This window comes from Leptinotarsa decemlineata, unplaced genomic scaffold (assembly GCF_025532065.1).
Source record: "Leptinotarsa decemlineata unplaced genomic scaffold, Ldec_3_MD MMD2_P_RNA_scaffold_1, whole genome shotgun sequence".
Classification (NCBI taxonomy): domain Eukaryota; kingdom Metazoa; phylum Arthropoda; class Insecta; order Coleoptera; family Chrysomelidae; genus Leptinotarsa; species Leptinotarsa decemlineata.
Genome location: NW_027412523.1, coordinates 1,967,251 through 1,995,018, shown reverse-complemented (window position 1 = coordinate 1,995,018; position 27,768 = coordinate 1,967,251). Strand labels below are relative to the sequence as shown.

The window sequence follows — 27,768 nt, the reverse complement described above, 5'->3', positions numbered from 1 at the left end:
TTTCGTGCTCAGACAGAGTTATTAGTTTGAGAATATTCTGTTAGAGTGCTCTATCCAAGTCGTTTTGACGTTTCAAAAATTCGCATAGCCAAATATGGGATTTCTTGAAATTGAAGTGAATTGGATATGAACTGTCTCTTAAAAATATCTTTTTTTTTCGAATCATAGTAAAATTTAAATGTAACTTCATTCAAACACGTACGTTAGATAGCCTTCACTAAAAGAAACTAAGGTCTGTATAATCTTTGCCAACAAAAACATGCAACTTTTAGGTTATGTGTGAAAAAATATATTTATGAACATATTTTGAACTTATTCTAATTATATATTTTTTTTATCTTATAGATGTCTTTCCGAGTTGTACGTAGTTCTAAGTTCCGTCATGTCTACGGCCAAGCCTTGAAAAGAGAGCAGTGTTATGACAATATCCGTGTATCGAAAAGCTCTTGGGATTCAACTTTCTGTGCTGTGAACCCTAAGTTCCTGGCTATTATAGTTGAGAGTGCTGGAGGAGGTGCGTTCATAGTCTTACCACATAATAAGGTAAGTGTTTTAATATTGGTAGGAAAACTCTAAGAGACTAGTGAGAAAAACGCTTGGTTATCTGATAATTCTCCGTTTTTTGGCTGCTGCTTGGGGGCTTATTGCCTCCTCCCCCTATATTTTTTATGATACCTATTCCAACAATCATGTTTAGTGTTCTACTTTGTACAGATCCCTAGTATAGACATGATGAAATATGATGAGCTGTGTATATCCTTTTGTTGAATTGTCATAGGCAAAGTTTCTGTTATAAAACCTAATTGATTCAGTTGTCCTCTCAGTGGTAAGTGTTTAATGTGTATCCAATAATTATTTTAATGTGTATCCAATAATTACTCTGAGCCAATCTTTGCTTTGTTGACCCCATTATAACCTCCCTGACTGCAGTATTGATAATATTTTGTAAGTAAAATATTGGTTTGTAATTAATATTCCATCATTATTATAATTGATACAGCATTTTTTATTGAAGGGTCGTTCAGTCAAATCTAATTTTGAGCTTTTTCAATTTGCTTTTTGTTATATTATTCATTGGGATATCCTTCCAAAAGAATATTATTTTAAATTATTCCCGATACGTCATAAAAAAGTATAGTATTCTTACAGCAAAGAATGACCATTCATATTGACAAACTACATTCTCGTGAGTAATGGCTTAAATAATATAATAATATTTTATCATTACTTTGGAATAAATGTCTGATGTGTTTATATTAAAATGATCCTCGCAAACAAAAACAAGTTTATTCAAAGCACTCCTTTCTTCGCATAGTTATTCATAATGGTAACATTACAAACATTTTGTTTGGTGCATTTCGATTTAGATAAGTACATTCACCTACTATACAATACTTATTGGGACATTTTTGTCTTCCATACTACTATAACATAGACAACAAAAAAAAAAACTTTATTTTAGCATTTAATTCAGCCCAAAATACACAGATTGTTGAATAGGGACACCTCTATTACTAAGAATGACAATTTTGCCATTCATGGGCGTATCTTATTCATCACTTATTAAGAAATGTCTGATACTTATGGCTAATTCCTGCTGGTCCTGTATTTAGTATATCTGATGATGGCATGCCCCCTTTTGAGCCGCTTCTTTGAGGATACACTTCGCATCAGTTTTTTGCAAATATTCTTCAAAACACGTTTTTGGAATTGAAAAATATGAAAATGAGACTATTGTATCATAAGAAAACTTTCATCATTTGACTCATTCAAAACCAAATACAAATCTGATTCATTTTGTACTGTTTTTTCATTCAGAACCTTTTTTTGACACATCAATATATGTTACTTTTTGTCTTTTCATATAAACAATAAATTTATTCATAACAGATGAAATCCAATGTTATATAAGGATATAGAACTTTTACCATAAGATGTAATGGCACCTCTGGAGAAGGTATCGACATTAGTTGATATGAGATTAACAGTCTAGGAAAGGTGTTACTTAATGTGCGAAGCAGGGCGCTAGTTGAATATTCTTTTTTTGTCTTATTTATTGTAGGATAGGTTAGGTTAAATTTACATTTTATTTCATTGAAAATTTTATTGGTAAATTATTTTATTTGTAATAAATGAAGTACCTTATTTATTACTAGGATTCATATCAGACGTTATATTTGATATATAAAGGTAAGAAATTGAAATGAATTCAATGTAATTTGCAACCTAACCTAGCCTACCTAGCAACCTAACCTAGTAAGTACAAGAAAGCAAAAAAGGTGAATGTATTATTCCATATTAAGAATCCTGAATAAAATAAAAAAGTTTACTATGTTACTATGCTCAAGTGTTGATTCACACTAACAAAATAATTGCAAACACCTCCCAAGACTTGATTCTGGACTCAGTAATCTCAATAGAGTATGTTTCCCATTTGTCGTAACTTCTTAAGCTATTTTTTCACTTTCAATTCATAGAAAATTAAAGTAGAGGCAGATAACTTCATTACTGTTTTTATTGTATAAATACAATCAGGAACCCTGAGAATAGCAATAAAGGTCTTGAAAAGTTTATTGTGAGTGATTTTTGTGAAAATATATATTGAATAGAAGTTTCCCAACCTTCCTACCATTCTGAATTCTGTGCAAATTTCTTCAACGAGAACATCTATACAGACATCACAAATGCAATCCAATATCCGTCATCGTATTAGACAGGAAAGAAGTTGTTTTCTGGCTATCATTTGCCAAATCCTGTGTAGGGAGGTGGAAGAAATGAATGTTTTTAATCTACTTTATATATCACTATTGATTTTTTTTAAAATATGATTATAATAATTTCCAAGAAACACTTATGTCCTAAATAATTGTTTGAAAATCAATTTTAGTGTATTGATTCTCTTTGAAAAAAATGTAGGTAGCTTAAACATATAATGATAAGCTTTCTAAGCCTATTTTATCAAGAATCTCTATACTTTGAGAATTTCAATTACTTCACCGCATTTTCTGATTATATCAGTTTATCTCTTAGTGACTCATTTACCTAAATCCAATTTGAAATCTTAATCAGGTCTCTCAGAGCAATTTACATTTGGGGCTGGCTATTTTTAAATGATTTGGTCTATATTCAGTTTTGACTCTGTGCCAATTTTGTTGCACATACAAGATATATAAAATTACTGCTCTCGATAATTTGAAATGCATGAAACTAATATGATTGATATTTTATGCTGAACATTTCCAAAACGATCCTAGATTTTGAAAGAACAAATCACAATTACATTTTTCATTCATTTACTCGATCCCGTGATACATATTTCGATATAGTAAACAAGATTTATTTAAATCCTATGAATAGTCTCCACAACATATTATTCTGTCAGAAATATTTGGTTCTACGAGGATTGCAGAACACCTGTCTCCCAGACTTGAAAAACATTTTTCCGCTAGATTTTTCATAATTTTATGCCGAGAACGATTTTTCAGAACTAGGTTTGAGCATTTCACAGAACAAAAGTTCCTTTGTGCAATATAATGGTTGTTGAAAAGCCATGATAATTGGAAGCCCCACTATTTCATTAAGATAATCAATTAGGTGAAATGAGATATGAAAAATAAAAATGTTATTAATTTGAAATTTATTATAAGCTATTATGGGAATGGTTGAACTTATATCTCCTTGAATGGAGATGAGTAGCATACATCGAATTAATTTTTCCTGTTTCTATGTTCTTTTATACCTGCTTCAAACGTTCTTCCAGTTTGACCTATGGAGAACATCATACATGACAATTCATAAACTCCTGATCTATCCGACACACAGTAGTACTCGACTGGGTCATGATTGCTACGTTTGAAATTTACTGTTTCTAACGAAACCATTTCCGAGTAAGAAGTGTGTCTGATCACTTCCCCTGCGAATATCCCAATAGCGGTCTGATGCAAAAACCATCAAAAAGATAAATAGGGGAATCGGTTTAAACCAACAGGCAAATATTGAAATATTTGTGGCACATAAAAGTTTTCTTAGAACTTATTGTTTCAAAACTGTTATAAAAGTATTTACTTGTTCATCGTTTGCAAATAATGATTAGGTATCTATATAGTGTTATCATGTGGAAATGAATAGGCTGATAATATTAATTGGTTCTAGGATGTGGTATTTGAAATGCATAATTTCAATGGAAAATTGTCAATAGTTGAACATAAAGAAAATTATTTTTTTAATGGGCTGGGGCTATTTTAATTTTTCTCGCTTTTTGGACCTATTTTTGAAAATTTCATGTTTTTCAGAAACTATTCACATTTCAATAGTAAAAGTTGGTCACCAAGATTGAACTTGAAACTCATGAACAAAAAATTCAGACAGAAATTTTAGTATTTTTCAAGTCCCAAATTTTGGGGTAAAAATCCATCAGTTTTAATTGTATTGGTGCCCACCTCATGATTACTTTAAACAATAGTAGGTCTCATACACGTCCTACTATTCTCATTTATCATACTTTTCCATCAACAAGTTTACGAAAAAAAAGTAACCTAACAAGTAACCAAGATACATAGGTACAACAATATTTATGTGTGATGAAGCAAAATTTTTGGGAACATTCATCGACTCCAAAATGCACTGGAACCGGCACATTGACTTTATCTGCAAAAAACTCAGTAGCCAGTGCTTTGCGATTAAGTAACTGAAGAGATCCTTGAACATGAAATATCTACTAAATGTATACTATGCATTAGTTCACTCAACTCTGAACTACAACATTATGTCATGGGGAAATAGCACAGAGATGGAAAGACCTTTTGTAATACAAAAAAGGATAATTCGTGTAATATTTGATCTTTCCTATAGCGAATCATGCCGAGATACTTTCATACGGAAAAACATCCCTACTTTAACTAGTATATATCTCACGAAAATCTTAATGTATGTCAAAACAAATATCAATTACTTTGAGAAAGTCGGAGATATTTCAAAGTATGCCACTAGAAATTCTAAAAATTTGCGACTGGACAGGGTTAATCACGCATTCTTTAAAAAAACTGGAATCTACAGAGGATATTTCAACTTGCTTCTTCACAATATCAAATGTTCGTCCGTAATAATCTTCAAAAAAGAACTGAGCAAGATTATTAACAAAGGTTGCTTCTACAATATACAAGAATTAGAAAATTATTTAAAAACTATAAATAGTAGTACATAACCAATAAATAAACCTTGTTAGCATAATTAGTGGGTATAATTGTTTACCTGCACTCTAGTTTTGTTTAAGGTCAGTTGGTATATTGTAATGTTATCTGGACCTATATCTTAATTGCGATTTTCAGTTATACATAACTCACATCTGTGTATACTAACACACAGTGTATCGGTGTACACACTGTATTAGTGTATACATGGATTTTATCTCCAGTATACCAAGTTTGTATCTGTTGTATGCTATTTAATTGTACACAATTCATATTTTATGTAATTTCCATAAGCTTACCTTGGTTTATATCCTTGTTGACGTTCACAATCCATGTCTATGGAAGATGTATTTAGTATATATACCTTATACATTTTACATTTCATTTTATGTATTTCTGGCTTACCTAATCCATGTAATAGTGGCAATGAAGGAGAAAATATCTATCTATCTATCTATCTATCTATCTATCTATGTTCCTGTATTAATTTACAATGATCAGTACATTCTTTGAATGAAAAATGAGAATGGAAACTTTCTATGTTTTTCACCACTTTAATTTGTTACTAACCTTATTGCAGTTTCGTCGTATAAGGACATTTTCAAACTTATACATTGAATATATAAATTTTTAAGTTTTGTAAATGTATCAGTTTTTAAGTTTTGTATATGTTTAATGTATGTAATGCTCAATCAACGAACTTTTTTGAAAACAGATCACTGGAATCTAATAATAACACTAAATTTCTAGGAGTGTTCATTGACCAGAATTTAAAATATGTGGATCATGTTAAACAACTCTCTAGAAAAGTCTCCTCTGGTTGTTATGCGGTTAGAGTGATTTATAAAAAATTGGGCTTCAGCACTGCAAAGATGGTGTACTATGCACTCATAGATTCTCACTTACGCTACGGAATACCGTTTTGGGGAGCATGCTGTTCAACTTTATTCAAAAGTCTACTAATTTTACAGAAAAGGGCAATAAGATATATAGGAAACCTTAAACCAAGAGGCTCCTGTAGAACCTTCTTCAAAAAACATAATATTCTAACGGTAACTGCATTATTAATACTGGAATCTGTGTGTTTAATAAATAAGCATATATTAAATTTTACTGCATCCTCTTCCCATTATAACACCCGAAACAGCAAACACACTCTGAAACTCATTGTGCCAACTAAAAACATCACCAGAGACTCCATATTTTACAACAGTGGAAAAATGTACAATCATTTGCCTATGGACATAATATCTGCCAATATAAATAATATCCAATTCAGGGAAATTAGTCAAACAATTTATATCTGATAGACCTTATTATACTTTGGATGAATATTTTAACGATAGCTTTTAACTGACTTACTCATATTTTTTATCTTTACTTATTAAGGAGCTCCCAAGTTGTTACTTTTTATGTCTACTCATTTATAAACTTGACTTTTACTCTTTTATATATCTTTTATATCCTCCATTTTAACATAGTTTGTACCCATGCACCATTTTTATTTTAATTTCATTTGGTATGTATTACATTTTTTTAAGTATTTACTACCCAAGCTGTGTCTACAAGATTATGATAATAAAGCATATTATTATTATTATAAGTTTGAAAATGTGCTTATAGGACGAAACTGCAGTAACGTTAGTTACAAATAAAAGTGGTAAAAAACATAGAAAGTTTCATTTCTTCACTTGAGCCCAAACGAGTTAAATGGGATTAAGTTCTGAATGATAAAGGGGCAAAAGGCTAATAGTAATATTTTGTTTCTGTACCGCCTTGTCGACTTTTCTAACCATCATCAAATGGTATGTATTCTTGTTGAAGCCACTCAATGATGAAATGAAATAAAATGAATGTATTGTTCTTCTAATTGCAAGTTTGAAATTTTCATCATCATGGTTTTGGTTATTTCACAGCTTCATTTTTCCCTTACTCTTGAATTTATATATCGATGATTTTGAAACTCCAGTCATTTACGAACCAGACTATCAGAGTATATGAAAGATTTAGGTGTATGAGAGCGACACATACATTGACAATAATAATGTTATTCAATGTCATTGTGAAATTTTCAATAAACAGTTTTACAAAAAGTAGCACGTGTTTCGTGCTACTTTTCAAGCCTCTTCAAGCGTGTATGTACGCCTAAATAGACACGCCCCACTTTTTGAAAAAATGATCCCTGTGTGGATTTGTAAAAATGAAAAATTTGATATTGATTTGGAATCTTCTTGAACTACCACGCTTCTGTTACTTTCAGGTCGGACGTATTGCCGCAGATCATCCTCTAGTTGGTGGACACAAGGGCCCCGTTTTGGATATTGCATGGTGTCCCCATAATGACAATGTTATCGCTAGCGGATCAGAGGATTGCGTGGTGAAAGTTTGGCATATTCCCGACGGAGGCCTACACAAGACCCTCACCGAACCAGTGGTAAACCTTGTTTACCATCAGAGAAGGGTCGGGCTGGTGGTGTGGCACCCCACTGCATTGAATGTTCTATTGACTGCCGGTAGCGACAATCAGGTCGTTATATGGAATGTTGGTGGGTATTTTTCAAGATTCAAAATCAAAGTAAAATCATATGTAATTTAGCTTTTCGTTTTAATATTCTATAAAAAAATCTATGTGTTCGAATAGTTATTACGGTTTCCAAAAACTTCTATGGTTTTGATGTTGAATTAATTACAATTTTTGCTGATGAAGTACTTTATGCAATTCTAAATTTTGACAGTTGATGGTGTCGTTGGATACACCTAGGAATAGTAAAAAATAGAACAACATATATGAGTGTGGTTCCAGAAGTACCCAGCCCAATAAATAAAATACAAAAATTTTGGAAAAAATATATTCATTAGCTATGTGCACGGTTTGATACCGTTTTTATAATAAGAACTGTCTCACTTTATAGATTGTGTGCTTTCTAATTCAGTGATATTTTTCAAACAACTACCATCATCTCTGCGAAACAGCATTACCACTACAGTCACAGAGTGGAAAAAAAGTATTGATAAGAAAGAATATATTGTTGCTATATTTCTAGACTTCAAGTGTGCCTTTGAAACAATTAATAGGAAAACTTTAATCAATAAGCTGAAGTATTATGGTGTAACTGGAAAAGCTTTAAACAAGTTGGATAGTTATCTTGAGCAAAGAAGTCAAAGACTAAAATTTGTGATATAATGTCAGATCAAATTATAAATGACATAGGTGTACCACAAGGTAGTGTTTTGGGACATCTATTCATTATTTATATAAACGATATCAAATGTGTACCTGGTTCACACCACATTAATTTATTTGCTGATGATACCCTTGTATATACGGAAAACTATGATTTAAAAGAACATTGAATTATATCTACAAGTGAATAAACTCAAATTGAATATCAATAAATCGAAGGCAATGATTGTTACAACAAATTCGAATCAAAGAAAGACTGATACTAATGACGTTAATATCAGCATATTCAATAATCAACTCACAATTGTAAATAAAATTAAGTACCTAGGATTCATTACAGACCATCAATTAAATTTGAATAAGCATGCCGAATAAGATATGTAAGAACATGTATTTTTTCTCTAGAATTTCAAAATCTTTACCAACCTTTGTTAGACTAACATGTTACAACTGCACAATAAGGCCACACTTTGACTACTGTGCCACACTGATGTATCTATTCAACCAAAATCAAATGGGACAGTTGCAGAAACTACAAAATCGAGGTATGAGAATCATCTTGAAATGCAACCAGTATACCCCTATTGAATCTATGCTGAATACTCTACAGTGGCAGCCGGTACATAAAAGACTGTATTATTTGAGCATGATTTTTATTTTCAAAATTACGAGTGGGATACAACCAGCCTATCTTAGCAGATATTTAGTTCGAAATAGTGACATTCATTCATATAACATAAGAACATGTAATACATTTTATAAATCCCGAACGAACTATAAAGTGTGGAAGTAATTCATTGTTCTTTAAAGGTTTAGATAGTTTCAATAAGTTACCTGATGAAATAAAACATGTAAATTCCTTAAAAGTATTCAAAAAGTTATTATTGGAATATATCAAATTGTAATACATGACGCACTGAAAAATTATATATGTATATAAATTATTCATATATGCATAACTATATATTGTATGTTAATGATCCGTATTACAACATGACGCCTTTTTATCGTTTTGCTTTTGCTGATGACATTACTGTCACTGGTCAACTACTGGTCCAGAAGGAATAATCTCATGCTTAATGTAAATAGAACTCTCGCACATTCTTTTACTCCAAACTCCCGGGTTTGAATTGTGAACCGTTAACCCGCTATTGCCCAATATGAATGACAAATGTCAAAAATTGAAACTTTGGCAATTTGGGTCGATTCAACATGAGATTCCTATCAAGGCAAAGGATAATACATCAAATATTAAGACTTGGAAATCCATCCAGAAAATAGATGTTGCTTCATTGAAATGGGTGGGTGTATGTGTGTTAGTTAATTCAATATGAACTACTGCACCAGTTTAATTTCCAATGTGAAGCAGATTATTTAATGATCAGTATGGAAAAAAGATAAGAATAATTTTTTATCATAAGTAAGTAATAAATATGATGTGCAGAATAGCTGTTTTTCAATCAAGGATAAAGGGTTATAATTCTACCATTTCCATTTATCCATTATTTCAGCATCCTCCAATATTCACAATGTTAGTTGCCATACTCCTTGGAAACGGATTGACCAATTTTTTTATGAAGTTTTATATGTATTACCGGTAGGTCTGAGAATAGATTGCAATCTATTTTTTATACCCCCAAGTAATTTTATTTTTATGTTTTTATAATGTGGCTTTAAAATTACATATAACACTCAATTTTTACCCTTTAATAACCAACCCCTATTTCTTAATAGCCGTTTTAGTAATTCAGTAATTTTTAATCCTAATTATAGACCGGTGTCACTTCTTATTTAGTAAACAGCAAGGAATAGGGATGAGAACAAAGCCGGTCTCCTGTTTCTCTCACAAAATAAACGCTTTCTCTCTCCCTACACAGTTTTTGGCCACTATTAGAGTGTATATACAGTTTGCGATGCCGCCGAAGCCATGAATTATCCAACAGAGTTTTTGACCTCACAACTGAAGGTTGGATCGCTCCGTAATTTGAATCCACCACGGCTGTGCAACACGCCACGCGATTCGCCATTAAAATATTAATGACAAACGTTGTCGAAGCCAGTATTTCAAATGGTAAGTTCCGAGGTGAAAATATATTAATACCACCAATCCCTACAGATATGCCAATTTATTTTAAACGTGTGCGATTTCCAATTAAATTGGCAATTGCAATGGCTATCGATAAGTCACAAAGCCGGACAATGTCTGTTGGTGGCTTGGATTTGAGCACACCATGCTTTTCACACGGACAATTAAACGTGAAGTACTCTCAAGTGGGCAAACTATCCTGTTAGTGTTAGCTAAATATAGACTAACGAAAAATACTGTGCACACTATAGCATTGAGGGATTCATGTTATTTGTAAGTGTTATTGTTCTGATAGAAAAGATTTATGTGGCAAAACAATGCTTGTCGGGTCAGCTAGTTTATTTATATTATTATTCTTGCTATATCAGGTACTGGAGAAGCCTTAGTGGAACTGGACTGCCATCCTGACATCGTCTATAGTGCCTGCTTCAACTGGGATGGATCGAAGCTCTTGACTACCTGCAAGGACAAAAAAATAAGAATCATCAATCCGAGGACTGGTGAAGTAGAATGTGATGCTATTGCGCATGAAGGTAATATTAAAAACTACAAGTTTTTTATGTATTAGCAACAGCTATTGTTTTATTTGGCATGTTTATCACTCAGAACGCTGAAAACTTGATAGGTAGTTCAATTTATGTTTCTTTAAGGTTCGAAAGCAACAAGAGCAATATTTTTAAGGCACGGCTTGGTATTTACAACCGGCTTCTCTAAAATGTCCGAAAGACAGTACAGTTTGCGAACTCCTGATTGTTTGGGGGAACCTATCGTTATGGTAGAGTTGGACACTTCCAACGGTGTGATGTTTCCTCTCTATGATCCCGATACAAATCTCGTGTACCTGTGTGGCAAAGGAGATTCTGTTATTAGGTATACACATTTGCAGTCATAAGTTTTTATGGTAACCAATAGTCGTTATTGATTTTCTAGGTACTTCGAAATAACAGCAGAACCACCTTTTGTCCATTATATAAATACCTTCCAAACCCCTGATCCTCAAAGAGGGATCGGTATGATGCCAAAGAGAGGATGTGACGTCACTTCCTGCGAAATTTCAAGGTTTTATAGACTCAATAACTCAGGTCTATGCCAAGTTAGTATTGATTGTTCTGTTATAATAGAAAAACTTAAAATCCTCCCATTATTTCGTAGGTAATCACCATGACAGTGCCGAGAAAATCGGAACTCTTTCAAGAAGATTTGTATCCCGATACAATTGGAGATACAGCAGCACAATCTGCAGACGATTGGATCGGCGGACAAGATTCTGAACCAATCCTAATTTCCCTAAAAGACGGATACAAACCTCCTGAATCTAAATCTTCCTTATCGGTTAGCAAGAGAAGTAACGTTTTGGATAAAATGCCACCCAAAGGAGGGAAATCGGCACAGGCTCAGTCTTCTCCTGTATCGGTAAGCTATATTTTATTCATCAGTAATGATCTTTAAGAATGCCAAAGAAAATTTGCCCCTTTGTAACGTTTTTTAAACTTTTTTATGTTGATACACCGGTCTCGAACTAATGCTCACAGTTTGAGCTGTTTAGCATGTTTAGTTTGTTGGTGAGAGGCATGAAAATTAAAAATGTTTTGCGTGTTCGGCAATTTTCTTCTATGGAAAAAAATGGATCAAAGAATTTGCATCAAATTTTGTATAAAAACTGGAATTAAATGCTTAAAGACACATGAAATATTGACAGTGGCATACAGTGATTGTATTCTGAATCAGAAAAATGTTAACAAGTGATCAAGCTATTACAGTCCACTTAGTTGGATTAACATATTTTTTTATCGCAATCATAATAGCTTGTTTTCTAAATCCCAGAATTTTTCTTTTGGGTTTCCCAATGTTTATTGAAATGTACGCGTAATTTTTAAAGCCACTTGCATATTCAGTTTTTCTTTATCAAAACCAATACGTTGGTATATTTTGGTGTATTTGGAAGAACTATAAATTTTGAGTCTCCGTCTTTCTGAAAAATTCACTCATTTCGAACTGTCTGTCATAAACATCTTCAGATTCTCGAGCAGGTGTATATTTGCAGACCTAGGACAGAGATAACAACTTGCTTCCGCGACCATATTTCAACTCAATTGATTCATATGTGGAGAGATTGGCAGGAACAAACCTAATAAAAATATTCTAGCCTAACCAGTTTGTTCAGGAAGCAGTTTCCTTCCACAATAGAAAGGCTTTGTCATGAATACCTTTGAATAGAGTATGTTCTGTAATTGCGGATTTGTCTGTCTGACCATAGTAGCAACTTCTTTCATGCTTTGTTGCGCGTGTTTATTACTTCTTTCAGTGATTTCGATATAGAAAGAAAAACAACCACAAGGAGTTTGGTATAAAATAGAATAGAATATATTTATTTCATCACATTAACTACAACATGTACAATAGTGACAAGTCAAACTGACAAACAAGAATAACAATAATTGAACAATAGTTTTTATACATGCTGATAACATCTAAAACAAATATTATGGAAAAAAAAGACACATGTAGCATATTAAAATATTAATGTTTCACAATTCAAATATTCGTCGATGGAGTAGAAACAGTTTTTGAAATAGAGGACCAAGTGTTCTCTGTAAGAAACATTGGCTATGATCCGGATTGCTTTTTTGCACACGAAAGGCTTCAATTGCATGTGAAGACTGACCCCATAAAAGTATGCCATATGTTAGATCGCTGTTGAAAAGAGAAAAGTATGTCTGTAATATCATACTTTGAGTAAGACACATTTTCAGCTGTCTTAGTAGGAACAGTTGTGTAGAAAGTTTTTTGCACAGACCAACAACACATGCTTCCCAATTTAACATGTCATCAGTTTTAAACCCCAATAAATCTACATGTTACTTCTTCGTTAGTTGTCTATTTAATGGTATTATAATTTTCTGTCTTATCCCTGTTTAGTTTGAGATAATTTGAAGTAAACCAAGTTTCAGCATCATCATCTTCTTAGAACATAGTTCGATTGAGTCGTTAACATTTGAGTCTGCTTCTACTGTTGATACATCATCTGCATAACAAAAAGATAAGCTTGGGAGTAAGAAATTAAAAATATCATTAATATATACCACAAAAGAGTTGGTCCCAGTATGGACCCTTGTGGCACACCGTGCAAAATGGATCTACATGTGCTAGAATTTCTAGATGAATAAACAACTTGTTTTCTTCCACATGAGTAGGTTTTCATTAGGTCTAAAGCTCCAGTACTCCAGGTGTACTTAATGAATCTCTGGGTTCTTTAGCTAACCCAAGACTATCATTTTTGTGGACTTGAAAATGGATTTAACTACAACTTTGGAAAGAAACTGTTGATACCGTCTCATTATCTAAGTATCAGGTTATGAGTGACTTAATAAATCTCATTCTGTTTGGAAATTATTTTAAATTCAAAGAGTTTGAAAATAAAAAATATATTTCAATGACAAAACCATATTCATTACAACTTTCTCAATTCAATCATTTATCAATAAGAAAAATCACTCCACGAGTATGTCTTGATTCCCCATCATTTCTAAACATGTTATGACGCTTTTGGTTTTCAAGTCTACCATGAGCGATCTCAGTCTACATCTTCCTTTAAAAGGAAACGAGTTTGTGATTGCGCCGCCATATGAAAACACGTGTTGTTTCATGCTGTAATTGCCCTGAAATAAGATGGAAATATTCATATGTGTGATAGAATTGACCGATACTTGATGAAAAACTATTATTTATTCAAGTAACTCTTTATTGTGTTACCGTGTTAGGAATCACACGTTAAAAGGTAAGACCTCGTCAGTCCTTAGCTCGCACAAGTTTCTCAACTTCTGAGAGTTGTCATTCATATGGGGGCGACAGATGATTAACGAAAAAACAGAACAGATTGTGAGATCACACAAAAAAAGGCTTGCTTGAATTAAATATTCATTGTTGAAACAGAACTCTTACAGCAGGTATTGGACATCTATCGGGATGTTTCACTCCTAAAGCCCGCATAAAATTGCTCCATATATCTTTATAATATCTCAGAAATAGTCTACATGCATCAGGTATCATTGGTATGAAGGGTAGTTTTCGCCATCCTTCAGGAGTCCATTTTTCCAGTTCCAGTATACCCTAAAATAAGGTATAAAGTCACGAAAGGTCATATAGTTCAAATGAAGTAAAGGATATAACATGGCAATCTGCAGGCAATTTAAATTCGTCACTCATAAGGATCCCATGAAAGGTAGAGTATTTATTGGTTTCTCTGAAGAGAAATATGTTTAAAATATGTTATTTCCGTTAACCAGTGAACAAAACAATACTATTTCTTTATGACCATGGTACATTCTCTTCAATAGAAGCACAACAGCTTTTTGTTTTTACAGGGTCATTATCAAATTTGTTTTTTCAAATACTTCTTGATTATTTTTGGTTTGTCCTATGTCGTGAGTGAACATACAGCTCTTCTATAGGATTGTAGTCTTTTACGGCTGGGGTCAATGTTGGTTACGATCTCCAAACGTTTTAACTGCAACTGCAGCAGTCATCTTCAGTGGCGTGGTAGAAGTACTCTTCTTGACGTACGAGGTCCGGCTATTAAATAACGAAACTGCGCGCCTGAAGGGCGCCCTAGAGGGGTGGGGAAAAAAGAGTAGTGCGTTGTGTATCTGGAAATCTTCTCTATTCAAGTACCAAAACACGTTATCGTCACTATTATAGTATTTGTGCAGTAGCGGTTTGAAATGAACGTGGTTTTTTCTCGTGCTGTATCGCGCAACGTATCAATCTCAAATTTCTCGTTAAATTTAGAAAAACACCGACTTAGTGCTATAAATTGTTGCAACAGGCCTATGGAGACAATTTTCCATCTCGTGCACGTGTTTTTGAGTGGTGTAACCGCTTCAGTGAGGGCCGAGAGAGCACCGAAGATGACCAGCGCCCAGGTCGCCCTGCCACTGTGTCCACTCCGGAAATAGTAACTAAAATCAACCAAATTGTGCGTGCATATCGTCGAATAAGCATACGGATGATATCCGAGGCTGTAAACGCCGATAAGGAAACGGTTAGAAAAATTTTACTCTGTCTGTCTGTTAAAAAAATATGTTTTTCCGTTAATCAGCTTTCGCCCCCATACAAACACCAACTCTCAGAAGTTGAGAAACTTGTGTGAGCTGAGTACTAACGAGGTCTTACCTTTTAACGTGTGATTCCTAACACGGTTGCAGAATCATCCCAGCTTCAACCAGATAAATTCTCTCGAGAAAAATATCTGGTCGAGGCAGGAATCGAACCCACGGTCTTCCGATCGTGAGTCGGGCGCACTACCACCGCGGCCAATTCCACTGGAGGAATTACATATGATAAATGTCTGTGCGAAGTTGGTGCCAAAAAACCTGACTCCTGACCAAAAGCTCTTGCGTCAACAGGTCTGCTCAGATTTTCTTGAAAGCTTAGAAGAAGATCCCGGGCTGATGAAAAACATTATTACTTGCGGAGAAACAAAGCGGCAATCGATGCGTTGGAAGACGACTGAATCGCCCAGAATCAAAAAAGCAAGGATGTCCAAATAAAAATTCAAGGCAATGCTGACCGTTTTTTTCGACATTAACGGTATCGTGATGACTGAATGGGTTCCAGAGGGTCAGACTGTCAACCAGACTGACTATTTGTCAGTTTTGGCAACACTGCGAAAACGAGTTCGTAAGAAACGGCTCGAGTTGTGGAAGAATTACTCGTGGATTTTGCACCAGAACAACGCACCCATAACGCGCTATCTGTGAAGGAGTATTTGGCCGATAAACGCACTCTAGTGCTCGAGCACGCGCCGTACTCGCCAGATTTGGCACCGTGCGTTTTTTTTTGTTTCCGAAGATAAAATCAGCTTTGAAAAGGACCCGATTTGAGTCGATGGAATCGGTAAAGTAAAAAATGGTAGAGCTCCTAATCGCCCTCTCCAAAGAAGACTTCCAGCACTGCTTTGATCAATGGAAAAATGTATGGAAAGGTGTGTGACGAGGGAGCATTCCAATGTAGAATAATTTTTATAATGAAACCCTTTTTTGTAACCAGTCTCGTTATTCAATAGCCGGACCTTGTGTCAACTGAAACTGAAGCTCTCATTTTTGCCTGATCTTCTCTCTTCCTTTCTGTCGAAGTTATCTTGGTGTTTGTGTATTTTTATGGCTTCCAAAAACATTCTTGTTGAATTATGATTCGACGTTGCTAGCCCCTCGGTATTTTCGAAAAATATCTTGTGTTCCCTTTCGGACAGTGCATGTTCAGCGACTGCTGACTTCTCGGTCTGTCCCAATCGATCAGTTTGATCTTCCTCTCGAAGATGATCAATTGGTGATCTAAACACGTGTCGAGGTGTTAAAATAACTGTTTGGTGTTGGGAAAGAAACTCCAGTAATATTCATTACTACACCAAAGGTTCCAAACAGTACATCACGAGTATGTAATACTCGTGATGAAATCTTTTCGATAAAAAAAACTTGAAGAACTTACAGACGCGTCGTCTAATGTAGTCTTTGACAAACTCCACTCCAGCTTGAAAAATGTTTCAATCAAATAATATCGATAACTGTTCGTTTCAAGTACCTCGTTCATAATTTTTTTTCAGAAGTTCACCGTCTTTTTTGAATTAACGAATTTAGCTTCAAGAAATATGTGAATATCATCCACGAATTCAAAAAAGTTCAATTTGGAAAACGATAAACAATTATTACCACCCACCTCTAAATTGCAAATGATCGATAACATCTGTAGTCTACTCGACCTTATCGTTCAACATAATAAGTTGGGGCCTTGCAACTGAATGGACTAGAGTCTTCGTTCTCCAGAAACGCATGATAAGAATTATATATAATATGAAACCTGTTGACTCATGCTGACAAGTATTCAAAAAAAAGGGTATATTGACATTTCCCTGCATATACATTTTAAATATATTACTATATATACATAACTAGTACTATGCTGCTTTATCGCTGCTGTTCCAATGTTTTGGCAGAATCAGAATCAACGAACTTAGGCGTACGCAGCGTTATAAAACAGTGCTTTCAAAAAAATTGTTCTACAACGCCATCTAGTGGCGAGTTACAGAACAATTGATAGCCTAAAAACCTTCTCCATTAAAAATTACTTATACATGTCAAGTTTCATCGCGATCAGTTGAGCGATGTAAAAGTTTATCACTTACCAACCAATCAACCAACCAACAAACATCCATTTTTATATAGTAGATACATAATAATAAAGATAACTTTTGCATCGAAAAATTCAACCACACATATTTTACAAAATTACCACAACATAATGGACTTACACTGTACAATTATATATCAAATAATGTAAAAGAATTATTGCAAATTGAAAACATGCTGACAATTAATGCTTTCTACGCCCTTGAGATTTTCTGAACTATTGCAAAAATACCTAATTTATTTTATTACTTATATTACTTACTGTATTTGTTTCAAAATATTTCAAAATAATCTATTGAATTTCTAATTTTTTGAAAAATTGTGTGGTTTGCCATATCCAAGTCCAGCTTGGCTACAAATAGTTAATGAAGAATCTGAATCTGAATGTTTAATTTATGTATCATTATGTAAAAGTCTTTGAATATCAATTGACTTTACAAATCGAAATGTACATTTTACAAAGTACTCAAATTATTACAACTACTCCCCTGGCTGATACCACGAAGGGCGTTAGTCATAGGTGTCAGTTCATTAACCCACAGTATAGCTAAGTTGAGACTGGTCTAAACGAATTGTTCTTGTAGATAATTTTATTTATAGCCAGTCTTCAAGAATACAATACTTACTTTATGTAGAAAGTACTCAGTTTAATAGTCAGTACAAGTTTAGTAATTTTTTTGTTTATAAGAAATCCGCGTCAGAACTAAATTTGTTTTCAACATACCCCAACGGTCTTATCAAAGGGTCTCTTGAGCTCTAGATCAAAACTCAAACTCTTTGTGGTCTTATTTATTTTGGTGAACTTGAGATTCTTGCATGGACATTCCGGCGCGTATGAGTCACTTGAACATGCCATCACATTTTCCATTTCGTAGACATGTTTAGATGGCCCAGCCTGAAAACATCATTTACTATAGAGAGTAACTTGTTCGATTGATGACCTATTTATTTTGTAGAAATTCATATTGAATATTGGATACATGACGGAATTTGTCGATACTTGATGAAAATCTATAACTTATTCAAAAAACATTTAATTGTGAGATATTCTGTAAACAGTTTTACAGAAATGCAACACGTGTTTTGTCATACAATGGCTTCTTCGGGCGTGTCTTTACTAACAGTTAGTAAAAACACTTTATTCCATTTTTTACACAAAATTTGATGCAACTTCTTTGATGCTTTTTGTCGACAGCAAAACACTTCCAACTTTTATGCCTCTCACCAACAAACAAACCTGCTAAACAACTGAAACTGTGAATATATATTCGAGACGGCTGTACCAGCATAAAAAAATAAAAAAACACTAATCGAATGTTCGTAGCCCGCGAAATTTGAACATTCACCCTATTTTTTAAACAGACCATATTTTCCAATCTCATGTAGCATAAAAAATATATTGTTCATTTTCAAGCACGTTCAAATGTTTATCCTGTTCCTTTTCTTCAACTCATTCAAACTGTTTTTTCAAGATTACTCAACAAAAATTTTCCGGAATTTTTTTTTTTAATTTTAAATCAGTTCTGAAACTCACCTCGATTCCTATTATTTTTTCATAGATGAAATAATTTATCGAAATTATCAATAATAGTTTTCTCCATGCTGAAGTGAACATGTTGAACGGTTGATGTAATATATTGCGAATCTAACATTAAACATGAATGAAATCTCCATCGAAAATTCATGATTAGATCAAGATTTTTTTTGATATAATTAACACTATCTGAAAATCCACTCACCGTGTAATGACACAGTTAATGGTTTTCTAATGGTTATTCACATTTATTTTGATGAAAAGTTATTGTCAGTTCCGGAACAACGGTAAGCTTTTAGTAATTATAACAACAATGAATCGTTGTTCTTATATTTTTCGAGTTATGAAATAAAAATGCCAAATTATGATTCTCTATAAGAACATATTGAAACGAATTAAAGAATTAACTGTCTTAAACAAATTTATTTTTAACAATATTTCACTATCACAACTAATTTATATTCAACACTTAGCAACTAACGCTTAATTTATCTTCACTGTTCGAATTCTTTGTTTAATTGCTAGATTCACTTTCTGAATACAGACTCTCTCTTTGGACGGGAAGCTGGGCTTATATACCGGTAACGATCATTCTAGATTTATCTAAAGGTCTCAGTACTCGCCTAGTATTTTCCCGGCGAGTCAGACTGCGTCTTTCGCGGTGATGTCATGCGTTTGCTGGCTGAGATATCAGCCAGCAAACGCTTTAGATTCGTTACAATATACTTTCACGGTCGTATTTAAGGAGAAGAAAATCCGGGCTGGTAGGCCGTGGTCTAATCCAACTTTGAAGTGCCAAACGTTTCGTCAGCTACTGCGGCAGACATCACTAGTGGTAAAGCTACCGGACTGAGTCATGACCGGTGGGAGAAATCGTATCTGCTCAAAGTTTGGGTCGGTGTATGACAAAGAGAGTATTAGAAAACAAGGAATAGAAACGGTTGTTTGCAATTTTACGTAGTATGGATGTTTACGGGTCGAATAATCTAACAGACTGATGACAGATTTCTACACATCTACTGTACATCTTGAGGGAGGGCTTCTCATTGGCAGCTGTACGAGGTTGCCTTTTATATTTCGGGATTAGAGAACAAAAACAAGTATTAATCATCGAAAATCACTTTATTGTTTTTCAAAATATTCCCCATGAAGATCTATACACTTTTGCATGCGTTTGAACCAATTATCTAAGCACTTTTGCTACTCTGATTGAGGTATCTCCAAAACATGCATTCTGAATGCAGCAACCGCTTCTTCAGGTGTCGAAAAACGTTGACCTCTCAGTTTGTTTTTTACGTGCGGGAGTAAAAGAAGTCATTCGATGCCAGGTCAGGACTATATGGCGGATGACTCATCAAATCGATGTTTTGGGTGCTCAAAAATTCATTTGTTTGAGCCGATGTGTGAGAGCTCGCATTGTCGTGGTGAAGAGTGATCCGTCTTCGGCGGTTGCTTTTCCTGATTTCTTGGAAGTCATAGACGTGTTTCGAAGCACTGCGATCGTATTTTTTGAGCATTTCCTTCGACCAATCGACACGAGCCTTTTTTGAGCGGTTGACAAATTGTGTGGAAAACAACGCAAACAAATTTTTTTGACAGTCAAATGTTCATGCAATATTGAATGTATGCTGGTCCCACTAATGCCTAAGGTTGTCTCAATCTCACGATAGGTCACATGACCATGAAAAAGAAGAATAAAAACATTCTTCCTCTTCAATTTTTAATACTTCTTCTTTAGTTCTTTCAGGGATTTCAAATCATTTTATATAATATCAAACAATGGAAGTCTGAACTAACGAAATTCATCATGAAACATGGGCAATCACCTTCAAACAAGAGAGCTGTTTGTTTGGCATAATCAGTACCGGTCAAGCTGTCCTTGGTTGTGGAAAGTCATCTTGAGTTCAAACATGTTGGAACCCAGCTCCCTTACCCTTGCAGCTGATTTTTGTCAGAAGGACAAATGGATTCGTGACTGAGAGGTGGCGGCGGTATGAAAGTCCTTAGACATCAGTACAGCTCTTCACACTGTACTCCAACCTGGCTGGGGTGGGTTGGATTAAAAAATTGTTCACCCATTAACGGAGGACATGAGGGCCTCATTTGACGGCCTTCTATATCGGAAGGGGTCTTCTACAGTATAATCAATAGCTTCCCTAACTAACGGGTTTTTGTGAGTTTCTGCACAATAAAAAACTCGCTGCAGAATGAAGCCATCCGCAGCTGCAAATCTCTGCGGATGGCTTCGTTCCGCACGAAACACGGAGCATTCACAATCATCCGTATTAGCTTATTTTGTAATCTCTCCAGAATGGAGATGTTAGACAGAGCCGTTTGTCCCCACACGCCTGAAGCATACATGATGACAGACTTGAACATCGTATTGTAGATGGTAATTTTGTTTTTAAGGCTCATTTTAGATCTTTTGTTGATCAGAGGGTACAGACTAGCTATCCGGCCCCCGGTTCTTGTTTTAACGTATATAATTTGCGGGTTCCAGGTGAGCCTACCGTCTATTAGAATATCTAAGTACTTTACCTGCGCTTGCCAGTCCTCCCTTCAAGAGATTCTTACTTTTCTGGCCAGAGAAGATAACATTCTTCCCATGGTTTTCTCCTGAGTCTTTTCCAGGTCCACTCGGATCTTCCAATCAAGGTACCAGCGCTCGAGGTCGCCCAATGCACGTTGCATGTAGACGACGTCGAGCTCTCGACCCATGGAAGATGAGATGAGAGCCGTGTCATCGGCGTACAGAGATATCTTCACACGCTGGGGCCTCGGAAGGTCACTCGTGTAAAGTGAGTACAACGTCGGAGAGAGCACGGTCCCCTGTGGCACTCCAGCAAGGATCTCTCTGTTGTCAGACAGAGAGCCCTTTACTCTAACCTGAAATGTCCTGTCTTTCAGGAAAGACCCAGTCCACCGGATGACGCCCCGAGGCAGGTCGAACGCGTTTAATTTGTGCAGAAGACCTTTGTGCCAAACACGGTCGAAGGCCTTCGAGATGTCGAGTAGCACAATATGCACTTTTTTGTTGGAATTAAGCTCGTGGATGGTGTTTTCGACCAGCCTTAGAGCCTGTAACTCAGTGGAGTGTTCTCTCCTGAAGCCAAATTGTTCATCAGGCAGAACATTTCGGTCCTCAACTTCTTCGCTGAGCCTTTGGAGAACAACTCTTCCAGCCAGCTTAGCCGCCGACGAGAGTAGACTGATCGGGCGATAGTTCTGTGGGAACAGCGGGTTCTGACCCTGTTTTGGGATCATGACGACGATCGCATGCTTCCACCTTCTGGGGAAGTGTCTGAGGGCCAACGAACTGTTTATGATGTTCGGCAAACATTCGACGCAAGTGTCCAGGAGCCTCTTCAACAACTTGTTAGTTATTGAGTCCACCCTCGGAGCTTTCTTGGCCTTTAAGGCTCTGATGTATCCCTTCAGCTCTTCCGCTGAAGCTGGACGGATGTCGTCGTCGTCATCTTCCCTGAGGATTCGGTGAACCCGGTCTTCTAACAGCATATCGATGTCGGTGTCGACGTCGTCAACGTTAAGCTGAAACTGACGCCGACTCGAATGAAGACAACACAAGTACTTAATAAAAATCACCACATGAACGCAAACGAGATATAAGTGGAACCATCTATTGGTGTTGGGAATGTTAATTAATTAGGAAGATGGAGTTTGATTCCTTTATTGCTTTCTTTTATTACAAAGTTCAAAGTTGTTGATGGGTTTTATTGTTACATACAGACATACATTGTTTTTCTTCTTACTTGTGTCAGACGTCAACGTGCAACAGTGTTGCCATCGGTTCTAGTGAAACTTGGAACGATAAAGCTATACACTGAAGTAAAACTAAATAGAAAGCGTTAGATTTGATTGTACAACTCAACACTCCCTCTCAATCAAATAGCGCTAAACAAAAAACATTAATTGTTAACTAGTAGACCTATATTGGTTCTGTGTTTGATGAATAACTCACCAGCAAGTTAAGATATCTGCCATTTGTTCGGTTGTTGGGGTATATTCAACTAGAATTTGTTTATTATTAACTAAATCCTTAATACCTTTTTTTGGAAAACTTTATTCAGGGCAGTCCACATTTGGTAAGAAGTAGGTTTTTCCTTGATGTACTCAAGATGGGTATTCGAGACACACTGGACAATTATTGATTTACACTTTTTGTCATTCTTTGTGAATTTTTCTGAGGGTGTGTCTGGCTCACTTTCTATACATTCTTTCACCTCTTGTTGATCAAGAATTATCTCCATTCGTAACTTCCAATTGTCAAAGTTCTTCCCATCGAATTGAAAAATGCCGTATTTTTCCATTGAGTTAGCCATGCTCAGATGTGTGTTTAACAAATACGTGTATTACCAAAAAAACTCCACTATCACCAGAAACTATCTCGGCCCATAACCTGTTGGGAATGTTAATTAATTAGGAAGATGGAGTTTGATTCCTTTATTGCTTTCTTTTATTACAAAGTTCAAAGTTGTTGATGGGTTTTATTGTTACATACATACATACATACATTGTTTTTCTTCTTACTTGTGTCAGACGTCAACGTGCAACAGTGTTGCCATCGGTTCTAGTGAAACTTGGAACGATAAAGATATACACTGGAGTAAAATTAAATAGAAAGCGTCAGATTTGATTGTACAACTCAACAATTGGTTTGACACTCAAGTTAGCTTGCCAATTTTTTTGTCGGCGTTGGTGGTTTGACCAGTCTTTAAAACCGACAATTACTTTAGTAGAACTGTTCTCGTTACCATCTTTTAGTATTTCTATTAAATTCAATTGAGTTTATTGTCTCAAGAAACAGATAATGCCTACAATTAGGGACTATAACTAACTACGAATGCGTGACAACTAGAACCGGTTGTCACGCAGGTAGCTATAGTTGTCTGCGTGGTCATCTTATAAGGAATGTACAAAACAACGTTTAATAGTAGACTGTCTCCTCGCTACTGACTACCAACTCTTTTCGGGTCGGGTTGCTTCGTTCACGATGTTATGGGTAGGTAGCGAATGCAGAGTGGTGGTACTGAAATGGAGCCAGGATCGCAATAGCCGCACCACTGTCTATCTATTCATTTATTCTCGTTGTAACTATTATAACGATTCATATTGTCTCATCATCCGACTTCCTTTCTAGGACAAGACGCTCCAAGAGTTCGCCGACGAGATCCGCAAACTGAAGGCGATGATCGTGAAACACGAGAACCGCATCCGCGCCCTGGAGGCAGACGTGGCGCTTAGCAAGGCGGGGAACGCCGACGACGACGGCGCTGGTGGCGGCGACGGCCTCAACGCGCAGCCCAACCTCGCCTCCGACGAGGTATAACGTTGCTCAAAACCTCGATGAGCATTCTCATCGAACGGCTCAAACTAACATGTTGGAAGGTGAGTACGAAAAATAATATTGGGTTATTTCGAAAGTTTTGTTCACTTTTGCCGCAGTAACATAAGTCGATTAATTCCGTCAGCGTACAAATTAGGTGCTCGGCATTCGATAAAGTCGACGAAGGCCAAATTTGCCTGGCGAAAGTTCTACTGATGAGAAAGTTGTCAAAGTGCTTGAAAAGATGAGGGTTGACGAAAGGTCTGGGTAGTGTGATATTATTTGTTTGTTCATATTTTCTTATCCCAATCATCGGAAATGCAACACTCTTTTCTTGAAGCATGTTTCACCAATCAAGTTAGCGTCTTCAGGAGTTTTATCCTCCTAAAGACGCCAACTGATTTGTATATAATCTGAGTTTTTTCAAATTGCATTTTTTTTGAGTAAGAAGTAATTTGTCATAGTAGATCAAAGTAAGTTATGTTCTGGTAGCTTCAACATTTAGAAGGTACAATTCAAAAAATTAAAAAGCATAAAGTAATACAATGTTGAACGTAAGTAACTCAATAGGGAATGTTCCTCCTGACGAAAATCAAGTAGTTTTCATAAAAGAGCTCTAAAACAACGCATTTTAAACTTATCATTTCAACCTTTTTCTTTAAAAAATCATTAAAATACTTAAAAAAGAGGAATGAATTAATGTATTCAACATTTAAAGGGATTCGTTTCTATTTTACCATTTGGCAACATCTGTTATAGCTAATAAAGGACACTGAATCTGTTACCTGTATGAGACAAATAAAGATGACATATTTCAGAGACGTGATGTTCTGTTTACTTATGTTCCGAGTTCCGAGACAGTCTGTGACATATGACATTTTGTGCATGTAACCTGTCTTCCTCTATATAAATAAATAACAAAACAACTGTTGTTTATGTGGCATGTGGAGGTGGTATTGAACTATAATTTATATTTTGCCTTAATTGTTGATTTATAAGGACAATTTTCCTTTTTTAAAGTAGAATATTTAGGTTCGCATAAATTATTTCAACTTTGATATAGGCGCTGTTGCAAATATGTGAATTACAAACAAATCCCTTTAAAAATCAAAAACCCAACATTTCAAACATCAATTTGAATACTTTACAAAGTGAATTTGAAAAACTCATGAATTAAACTTAACTTTATTTTGTTCAAACTTGCATTTGCAGTAATAACCCAAATTGAGGAACATTCCCCATTGAACAAATAAACCATCAGAGGAATTTTTCTCGATATATATTATGAAATAGACAAAACTCAAAAAAGTCACTTTATTTTTCTATATTATTCTTACTTTTTTCTAATTTATATTCTTTTTTTTTCAGGTATTGAACCTGTTTGGTTTCGCAATTGCTCGGCTTTTTATACATAATCTAATCTAAGTCCCATCATTTTATTTATTTTTTTATCATTTCAGATATCGAATCATGAATGCACCATGTTTTCATGGTCATCTAACTTATATCATCAACATAAAAGTGCTCTTAGCTGTCAATGCAAAATGTGTTAATATTTCTACAAACGTCACAAGTAACAAATGAAAAATTTGTTTGATCAAATACATCGATTTGTTTTGAGATGAAACATATTAGGGTTTACAAACCTGATATCATCCTTGTACATCCCTTATATGTTGAATCATTTATATAGTTTATTTCAATATGCATGGAATTTTTGATAATGTGTAAAATAGGATCTTTAAATAATGCTGATATAACTAACTATTTATTTTTCTATTCTATCTATGTGATAAAACAGTATATTAGGTGTATGTGCAATTTGCAATTGACTGAAATGTTTTTGGCCAATGCTCTACAGGGTGTTTTCTAAATAAAATATATGACCCTTAGTCTTTCATGAATTAAAAATAATAATTCGATGTTGAAGTCAAATATCTGCACTTGTTTATCAATACATATTCCAATTGAGGAAACTGATTCTATATTGTACGATTTTATCTAGGTAATGCAAATAGGCAATGTCAGAAGTTCCATGGATTTTTGTGTGCTGCTATCCTAACAACGAATAATGGTGTACATAAATGTATAAATAGTTACTGCATTTTTTCAGTCAACTAATAATATTAATGATTGTACTGTTACTATTTTTACAAATACAAAAACATTGGTGAAGAGTATTTTCTTTTCCCTTCCTTCGCCGTCCTATAAATGGATTGATGGTAAACATTTTCAAGTACAAGTTGGCCAATTGGCCGGAAAGCCCTAGATGACGAGGCCATCCCATGAAAAAAAGAAGTAAAAGCCTAAATTTATGAGTTGTAAAAAGAAGAAAAGTTGAATAGATGACATTTTTTTCAATTTGAGTACCACTTAGGCATCATCAGCACCGTGCAGACAATATTATTATATCCATCTCAACATATTTTTCAATGCAAATAAGGTAATAAACGAAAAATAATTATTTTCTAAAACATCAACCATCTGAATAAAGTCAAATATAGAAATTTTCAATGATTATTCAATTTGTATGCAGAGTTTATGAATCAGACAAATTACTGACTAATTGAAAGATTCAGTGGTTTATAACAATTCGCCTTTTAATACACTTCGCCAGATCGTCTATTAATTGACCTTTGTTTATTTTTCAGATTGTGGAAAGTTTAAAACACCACAAAAAAGTAAGAGACATTGGTTCCTTCACAAAAAATGTCTTTCAAAGAAAGGGTTACTCCTATTTGGAATAATTGACATTCGAAAACATTAATTATAAACGTTATGTAAATATATACAGAAAATGACTATATCAACCAAAATTTGAAGCTTAACGTCTAGAGACAACTTCTTATCAACTTTCAAATTACAAGCCCATTGTCAGTTCCTCAGTTCATATTAAAAGTAACCATATGTTCCAAAAATAACAATAAATGTGGTTCGGTAGCTTTAAAATAAACGCTATTTTGGTACTAATGAAAAACCGGATAGATTTGGAACACGGTTGTGACCCAAACGTCAACATACTGAATAACCCTGGGTTTTTTTTTCGAATATGGATGATAACAGAAATTAATACTGGAGACATTTTTCGTCAATTTATGAAATTATCTAATATCCAATGTCAAGGGACCTTTGTGATTTTTATCTTCCTCCGATTCATTACAACTTGAAAGTAATTCTTAAAACGATGCTGTCAACCTCAATATTCATTAGAATCTCAGTGTAGTGTATGATTTCAGATGTTTATTTA

General features: G+C 34.7%; 2 protein-coding genes across 3 annotated transcripts; one reads left to right on the top strand and one right to left on the bottom strand.

The window, feature by feature from the left end:
- Positions 1-65: 65 nt before the first annotated feature.
- Positions 66-26,696, top strand: coro (protein coronin). Its single transcript, XM_023164079.2, has 9 exons — positions 66-232; positions 346-543; positions 7,450-7,735; positions 10,828-10,992; positions 11,110-11,329; positions 11,390-11,552; positions 11,612-11,872; positions 24,336-24,583; positions 25,890-26,696. Exons 2-8 carry the CDS (start codon positions 346-348, stop codon positions 24,522-24,524), a joined length of 1,482 nt encoding a protein of 493 aa, XP_023019847.1. The 5' UTR covers positions 66-232; the 3' UTR covers positions 24,525-24,583; positions 25,890-26,696.
- Positions 13,888-23,724, bottom strand: LOC111508540 (uncharacterized). 2 transcript variants are annotated; one of them, XM_023164081.2, is made up of 4 exons: positions 23,242-23,724; positions 18,368-18,538; positions 14,402-14,569; positions 13,888-14,118 (listed from the first exon to the last, which is right to left on the bottom strand). In XM_023164081.2, the coding sequence occupies exons 1-4, from the start codon at positions 23,515-23,517 to the stop codon at positions 13,951-13,953; spliced, it is 783 nt and encodes a 260-aa protein (XP_023019849.2). In that variant the 5' UTR covers positions 23,518-23,724; the 3' UTR covers positions 13,888-13,950. The 2 variants fall into 2 exon arrangements, with proteins under 2 accessions (XP_023019849.2, XP_023019851.1); XM_023164083.2 differs by lacking the exon at positions 23,242-23,724 and adding an exon at positions 19,178-19,312.
- Positions 26,697-27,768: the final 1,072 nt, after the last annotated feature.

Bases quoted from the DNA above. Each gene is read 5' to 3' on its own strand.
- coro (XM_023164079.2), top strand. From the start codon at position 346: ATGTCTTTCCGAGTTGTACGTAGTTCTAAGTTCCGTCATGTCTACGGC. The intron at 544-7,449 runs GTAAGTGTTTTA...TGTTACTTTCAG, and splicing joins TAGTCTTACCACATAATAAG to GTCGGACGTATTGCCGCAGA. The intron at 11,553-11,611 runs GTTAGTATTGAT...ATTATTTCGTAG, and splicing joins ATAACTCAGGTCTATGCCAA to GTAATCACCATGACAGTGCC.
- LOC111508540 (XM_023164081.2), bottom strand. From the start codon at position 23,517: ATGGCTAACTCAATGGAAAAATACGGCATTTTTCAATTCGATGGGAAG. The intron at 14,570-18,367 runs GTATGTTGAAAA...ACCTTATTTTAG, and splicing joins CCTTTGATAAGACCGTTGGG to GGTATACTGGAACTGGAAAA. The intron at 14,119-14,401 runs GTAAGAGTTCTG...ATCTTATTTCAG, and splicing joins ATAGATGTCCAATACCTGCT to GGCAATTACAGCATGAAACA.